The sequence below is a fragment of the Octopus bimaculoides genome, chromosome 26 (genome assembly GCF_001194135.2).
Source record: "Octopus bimaculoides isolate UCB-OBI-ISO-001 chromosome 26, ASM119413v2, whole genome shotgun sequence".
NCBI classification, from domain to species: Eukaryota; Metazoa; Mollusca; class Cephalopoda; order Octopoda; family Octopodidae; genus Octopus; species Octopus bimaculoides.
Window position 1 is genome coordinate 26561576 of NC_069006.1, and position 8483 is coordinate 26570058.

The window sequence follows — 8483 nt, forward strand, 5'->3', positions numbered from 1 at the left end:
ATATATATATATATATATATATATATAAATATGTATGTATATATAATATACATGAGATAGCACCTCCACATGCATTTTTCCACCAGCTAACACGAAATATTCACACCACACATACCTAAGTGTATGATTATAAGTAAAAAAAATGTATACGTACCCCAGGTAACACAAATAGCTCAGCTACACACACACACACACATGTATCTATATGTATATATTATATACACTACCCAACACTACACAACTAACATACATCCTTAGAAATCTCACCCTTTAAATACACACACATTTATACTCGATCACCCTGTTGCCACCACCGCTGCCACCCTAGTTCTGTTGCCTTGTCGTGTCCCCCCGCCCTCCCTATATATATATATATATATATATATATATATATATATATATATATATATATACACACACCACACACACACTACGCACACACGCAACACCAACACCAAAATCGTTTAGTGTTTGGTGTTATGGCGGTGGTTGGCCACAGACACACTCGGCATATGATGGCTTTCCAGGGGCCAGCAGCTACCACTACACCTCAGGCTCCCTCACAACAAGCCATACTAGCCGCAGTGGCCGTCCCATACTACCAGGTTGTACCAGCACCCCAGGATGTTCAACCAGACCGACCAATTGGATATGGAGCTTTCGGTGTTGTTTGGTAAGTAATAACAATTTATAAACCTACAAATCTCCTCTTAATTAACCACATTTTTGTCTCCATCTTTTCCTCGTAACATCTAAAATTATCTTTCTATCCGTTTATGTCTATTTCTATAATCAAAGAATATAAATTTGTGTATATTCCACGAGATTTAGCCACTGTAGATTATACACACATAAACAAATTTGTGTATATTTTACGAGATTTAGCCATTGGTCTGATAATGTGTACACATACTCACACACACACACACACACACACACACAGAGTCTTCTGATGGAAGTTTAAAAAAAGGAAATGGATTTGGCAGAATCGGTTGAGTCGTCGACAAAAATGCTTTGCGTTATTATTCAGTTATGTCCCTTTACGTTTCGAGTTCAAATCCTGCTGAGTCTTTCTTTCTTCTCGGCGCGTGGCGAGATTGAAAATAAATCCCCAGTGTAATTACTGGTATTCATCAAACCCCCTTTAAAACCCTTAATAGTCGAGGCTTTCGGGCCCCTTCCTGGATATATCTATCGTTCAACTTCCACTGCCATTGTCTCATATACTGCCACGAAAATATTCTCTACACCCTCTTTATCTCACACAAAGCACATCGTTTATACAACAATGTGTTATACACACACACACCCTCTCATTCTACTTGCATTAACCTTTATAATGTATATATATATATATATATATATATATATACACACACACACACACACACACAGATGTCTTTGTTCCTTTGTACATTTCACGCTGGTTCTCTCAACAAACGTGTGTCACCTTTATACACACAACACTTAAGTATATAGAACGTTCAGTGCGTCCACACGCGCGCTCAAATTTTGTCTTGGAAATTATATACTCATTTCAACGTGTGTGTGTATAAATATATATGTGTGTGTGTGTGTGTGTGTGTGTGTATTGACAGAAGGGTTGATGTGACGTTATATTGTGTATATGTATAAATTCTCTCTCTCTCTCTCTCTCTCTCTCTATATATATATATATATATATATATAGTTAAAAAAAAACAATAACAAAAAAACAACAAGGTGAGGACGTGATATGGATAGTATTATTGGACGCTCAGGAAAGGAAAGAGAGAGTGTATGACGTTTCGGGCGTAGCCCTTCGTCGGAAAGATGGAAAGTTCGGAGAATGGAAGGACGGAGAAAGAGGAAAATGGTACCGATGCCCACGAGGTTACATTATGATATACATACATACATACACTGGTCATGCGCGCCAGCATATGTGAGCATATATATAAAATACGTATATATATGTGTGTGGGGGTAAATATATATATATATATATATACACATACATACACACCTCTATTGTACCCCTTGATCGTGTGTTTCTGTGTGACTATATTCATGTATCAATTCTCTTCCGTCCCACCCAGGGTCGCTCTCTCTCCTCTCCTTTCCTTAAACTTTGTCTTGACTAGTAAAGTCCTTGCGTTTGTTGTGATTCGGCCCAAGAATAGCCCCTGTCCAACAGCCCTATGATTAAAAGCATTCCGACCGTGACCATCTCTTCTGTTTTCTTTTATCTGGTGTAGGACTGCATTATCGCATGTGTCCATATTTCCCCCGAAAATTTGGCTGCTGTTTCTAGTATATCGAGCGACTCCACACAGGCTCGCTTGTTGAAGGAAATTTTGTCGACAAAACCTGTGTATTCATCTGTCCATGATGTGTTTATTTACACAGCGTGTTTGTGTGTCCATGTTGTTTTTATTTACACACTGTGTTCAATAAATAGAAGTAAATTGGGTAATTTTGGATCAATATCATCGACTGACCCTTTTCAGGCTGGTATCCCTATCTGAAGCCAGTCAAAATATTCACCGCTTGTGTACTATTCCTTGTTTATATATATGTATTTATATATAACTTGTGTGTGTGTACACGAGTGAGTGGACAGACGAGACGAAGAGGCGCTCACCTTACATATCTTAATTAAAACAATTTGATTCAGCCCCCAGTTTCCGAGCGGGTTCAGAGATATATGTACATATAGATTAGTGTTTCTCAACCATTTTTGTAAACCTGTGGACCTCTTTGATGCCCATTTTGCTCAGCTGCTCCACCAAATCCGATTGTATTTCTAAAATTAAATATCATTAGGAATTGTAGAAAAAAATGGTTTTAATATTTTGTGTATTGTAAAAATATAACCAATTTATTGCACATCAATTTTAACAAGATCTATTTGGACCCTGGTTGACAACTGTGTATGTATATGTATATATATATATAATCATCTTCATGCTGGCATGGGTTGGACGGTTTGTCTGGGGCTGGCATGCTGGAAGGCTGCACCAGACTCTAGTCTGGTTTGGCATGGTTTTCTACAGCTGGTTGCCCTTCTTAATGCCAACCACTCCGAGAGTGTAATGGGTTGTTTTACATGCCACCGGCATAGGTGCCATTTGCGTGAGACCGGGCTACGTTTACGTGCCACTGGCATGGGTGCCAATTTGCGTGACACTGGTATCTGTCACGACTGTGATTTTGCTCGGCTTGACGGGTCTTCTTCTCAAGCATGACATAATGTCAAAGGTGTTGGTCATTGCCTCCGTGAGGTCTCCAATATGTACACTTCTATATTGCCTTGTGGATCTATTAACATTGCATTAGTTTTTCTGTGCTGACATGGTTTCATATTATAGGTTAATGGATTGACGGACTGAGTGTGGCTCTCCTTAACAACAATCACTTCACGGTGTACAGAGTGCCTTCTAGTGGTGGTAGCTTTACCCCCCCCCCTGCTTCAGTCGATTACTAACCTCTTAAATTGTGTGTGAGACCAGTGATGTTGGGATTGCTTTGTAAGTCGTGAAGCAAAAGCGAGTCCCCATCATGAATGGAACAGGTTTGTTATAGTGAGAGGACAGTAATGGAGGTGAGAGTTTGAGGGAAGAATGATTGGATCAGAGGGGGTGGGGAAGTGACGGAGACACTGCTAAGGTTGTGGTGGGGGTAGGTTGAATAAGTGGACCCAGTGATGAGCTAGATTAGTCCATCTCCATGCCAACCAATATTGATTGAATAGTTCGTCAGGGTCCAAGGCACTTCATATGGGAGTTATGCAGGTGTGTCTCTGAGTATGTGTGTGTGTGTGTGTATATATATATATATATATATATATATATATATATATATATATATATATATATATATACATACACACACACACACATACACACCTTTATATATAGTGTGTACAGATTTTATATATATAAATGCATACATATGTATATAAGTACATATTTATGAATATAAACGTATATATCTAAACATATATATATATTCATATAAAGTGTTGATATTTGTGTGTGTGTGTGTATATGTGTATATATATATATACACACAAACATACATGAATATGTATATCTTCACCATTTGCTTGTATAACAATGATTTCCCTTCCAAAGTATGTTTATTTTTCTTCAGCAACTGAATATCATTTATTTGGAATCAAAAACTTCCTTGCACATTGAATTGAATTCTAAAAGTTTTGTAACTTTGTTGGAAAAACTGCATTATCACGCTTCATTACTTCTTGTTTGGTAGCTCGCTGAATTCTACCACTGGTGCTATTTCTAGTTGTTACCTCAAATTATCTTCCCCTTTTCTTAGTCACTGAATTTTGCCACCAGTGATATTTCTACCCAAAGATAATATCTGTTTTGAATGAAAACTATTGATCAAAACTTACCTCTTTTCTTTGCCTCTTGCAATTTATCCAATTTGTAAGACTGTTTTAAATAAATATTTCTTCACAGTGAACAAGAGCAAACATTCCTCTATAAACATTCAGAATTTTACAGAACCAATATTCATTTGTTCTTACAAATTTCTATCAATAACTTGAAATCTTTAATTTTTTTAAAGTATCAGTGACGTAAATATTAGAGAAATATGTTTGGATGTTGATATTAAACAGGCCTCCATAATCTTTCCCTCAATTCTCAATGTGGCAAATCTAATAACTCTGTTCACTGACCTGGGGTTAGCTGCATAATTAAAACAAAAATTAACCTAGACTTAACTCAGTCACTAATGGTATGAAGCCAAACATTCTCCTCTCTTTTTGTTCTTTACTAGAGTGAAGGTAGCACAACAGCTGTGCTGATGATGATTACTGAAGCAGAAACACAGGTGCACAGCTGTCCTGTCAACAAACAGTAAAACTATTTTCCTGAATGGCATTTCATTTCCAGAGAATGTTTCACTCAGATGTCACCTGGTGATTGCTTTACCTTCTCTGTTGGAGAAAATAATTTCAATAAATCAATCATTTATCTTGTCTGGTATTCTCTAAGCAAAATACTGAGAAAGTGCACTCAATAAGTGGAATATTAAATTTAGTTTCAACAAAGAAAAATTATCAGTGACTTTAACATTTTGTTGTTTGCTGGCCTTACAGATTGGAGGTAAGATCTCAGTAAACTAAAAGTTAACTGGCCATGAAGCTGGCCACTGATGATATTGCGAAGTCACTGTCAACTATATATATATATATATAAAGTATGTTTATGTCCATGTGTACAGAGATATTAGGCTCAAGAAATGTGCTGGAAAGGCAGACAAAATTTGTGATATTTGATTTTGATTTCAAAACTCTCCAAGAATTGATTTCATCAACTATTTTCTCTGTCTCGATATGAAATGATGCAATCTGATATGAGGTGGAAAACTGGCAGAATTGTATTTGATCCATTTTTAGGTTCTGAGTTCAAATTCTGCCAAGGTCGACTTTGTGTTTCATCCTTTCAGCTGGGTACTAGGGTCAGGGCAGTCAACAGTGCCCATCCCTCAAAATTTCAGCCTTTGTTCCTATAATAGAAAGGGTTAATATTATGAAGGTAGCAAACAGGTAGAACTGTTGTTGTGTGGGGACAAAATGCTTAACAATATTTCTTTCAACTTCTTCTGACTTTTCTAGGTTGATAAAATAAGTACCAGTTAAGTACTGGGGTCAATGCAGTTGATTTAACCCCAACCCCACAAAATGTCAGGCCTAGACTAGAAAGGATTGGTGATAAAGTCATTAGTTCCTACCTGCCCAAGATATATTTCCATGTCAGAACTTAGGATAAGATCCCAGGGGGTTAAAAGAGCACACCTTCTTCCTTTGATGAAGGCCCTCACATCTCTTTTACTGTTTTCTTTAAATATAAAACTTTTTAACTAAGTAACGAAAACAAAAAAAAAAAACAATAAACATGATCTGATTTTTATAATTACTAATTTATCTGTTCAAGTTCAAAATGGCCCTTAAAGGCTTCAGCCAACCTTTGGATCAAAAGCATTCTAACCCTGACTGTTTTGTCCTCTTATGTCCCTAAAACTGTCTTGGTCTTTTTTTTCTTGTGGTGCAATTTCAAGGAAATTTGACTGCTTTTTCCAGAAAAGTCGAGTGACCATGTAAGGGCTACTTCCTTGGTTCATCAATGCAATTACTGTTGATGCTGTTGGTCATTCCTGGTTTATGATCTTAAGTGTTCCAGCCAAGCCCATCATGTCTGAAGAATATGTGCAGGACTATTAGTCATCAATGTCCTTCTCTTTCCAAATACAGTAAAGTATGTGACTCGAGGGGAGATTTAACTGCTCTTTCTAGCAGGCTGATGAAACTGTACACTTAATTAATAAGTGGGGAGAGGGGTGGCCTAGTAGTAGTAGCAGCAGCAGCAGCAGCAGCTATAGTAGTAGTAATATTAATACTAGTAGCAGCACAAGCAGTAGTAATGCTAGTAGTACCAGCAGCAGTTACAACAGTTGCAGTAGTGGTGGTAGTAGTAGTAGTAACCTTGAAAAAAGCCAAACTGTAACAACAGACAGAAATCCGTCTGTTATTTTCAATGTCAAAGTGCAGCTGTTCCTCTTATCACTGAAGCTAATGTGTGTCTGTGTGTCTCTTTTATGGAAAAGGAAACTCTCTCCACTTTCTTCCTTCTCCTAGATTCTTTCCTCTCTCTCTGTCGCTTATGGAAGCAGAATCTCTCCATGATACAGCTTTCTTTACCTCTTCCTATTTATATATACGTGTGTGTGTGTTGTGTTATTCCTCTTGGTTCCATTTATGTCTTATAAACTTGCTCTTCTGGAACTGGACTCACAAAGCTTTCTCCATCAACTATGTGCATAAGGCACAGCTTGCTTCTCAGCCCCTTGCTTCTGGGTTCAGTTTCACTGCATAGTACCTTAGGCAAGGGCTGACCGAAACCTTGTGAATAGATTTGGTGTATGGAAACTGAAAAAAGCCCATTCTATCTATCTATCTATCTATCTATCTATCTATCTATCTATCTATCTATCTATCTATACACACGTGTGTGTGTGTTTGGGTTTGTCTCCTACCACTGCATTTCAACTGGTGTTGGTGTGTTTATGTCCATGTAACTTAGCAATTCAGTTAAAGAGACCAATAGAATAAGTACCAGGCTTAAAAAAAAAGTCCTGGAGTTGATTCATTCGATCAGAAATTCTTCAAGGTGGTGCTCCAGTATGGCCACTGTCTAACGAATGAATCAAGTAAAAGGTATGTGTTTGTATATGGATACATGTGTATATGTATGTACTTATTTAACCTGTAAAAACATACAATATAAGTATGGATGCACATAAGTGTATATATATATATGTGTATGGATGCACATAAGTGTATATATATATATATATATATGTGTGTATGGATGCACATAAGTATATATATATGTGTGTATGCCCATAAGTGTAAATACATATGTTTATGTGCACATATTATAATCATCCTTTCTATGTCCTCCTCATTTTGCTTGCATGGGTCAGATGAAAGTTGTTGAAGCAGATATTCTATGGGGCCTGATACCCTTCCAGTTGCCAACTATCACCTGTTTCTAATTAAGGTAAATATTTCCCCTAATCCGTCAAATATGAACATGTTTTCATGCAAGATTGCTAACAAACCATACCACATGTGTATGACTATTATTACTTTCTTATCACTCAGTATTGGCAGCTGAGTCCATCCGGCTTTAAAGGGTGTTGTTCCTCTCTGCTTAATATCTTTGGCAGAAGAGATTGTGTAGTGGATGAAATTGAAAGAATTAACAATAGGCACCTCCTACTTGTTGGGAGAAGCCCTTATCACCTTCTTTTAAGTTCCTCTTTGAAAGGAAAGTTAGGGTGAAGAAAGAGTTGCTCTCTTTCCCAGTGAATTTATGGTTAGGTCGAATGAACCTACTCTAAGAATGTAGATTGGAGAACAACAGTTCTCTTGTCTACAGGTGAGGGCATGTGCACTTGTGGTCTGGGTGGGGGGTTGTCCTGAATCTTGATTTGCCCTAGTTGCAAGAGGATTGCATCATAGATATGCTCACATTTTTTGCATATTATGAATACCTTTTTCTCATCTTTGTCTCCCTTATCTTTTTTAGTACCCCCCCCCCCTTACACAAATTCTATATTGTCCTTGTGTATATTATTACAGGCTGTGTGAGAGCTAAGTAGAATTGTTACAATGCCAGACTAGATGCTTAGCATCATTTTGCCAGTCTTAATGTTCTGAGTTCGAATACCCCCAAGGTCGACTTTGCCTTCATCCTTTTGGGGTCAATGAAATGCGAACCAGTCAAGCTCTGGGGTCGATGTAATCGTCTATACCCCTCCCATCAAAACTTAAGGCCTTGTGCCTATAGTAGAAAGGATTATTATTGTTATTATTACATTCTGAGTTCAAATCTTGCCATGGTCAACTTTGCTGTTCATCTGTTCAACATCAAGAATATACAATACCAGTCGAATACTCGTGGGGG

General features: G+C 37.5%; 1 protein-coding gene across 2 annotated transcripts in view; it reads left to right on the forward strand.

Annotated features, from left to right (window-relative positions):
* Positions 1-6: 6 nt before the first annotated feature.
* LOC128250920 (uncharacterized) overlaps positions 7-8483 on the forward strand; it is a 23019-nt gene continuing 14542 nt past the window's right edge. For both annotated transcript variants that reach the window (XR_008266857.1, XM_052977028.1), the window contains exon 1: positions 7-673. Coding sequence is in view for 1 of the 2 variants with exons in the window: in XM_052977028.1 (XP_052832988.1) it covers positions 480-673 (194 nt within the window). In the remaining variant the exon portion in view is untranslated. The remainder of the gene's footprint in view (positions 674-8483) is intronic.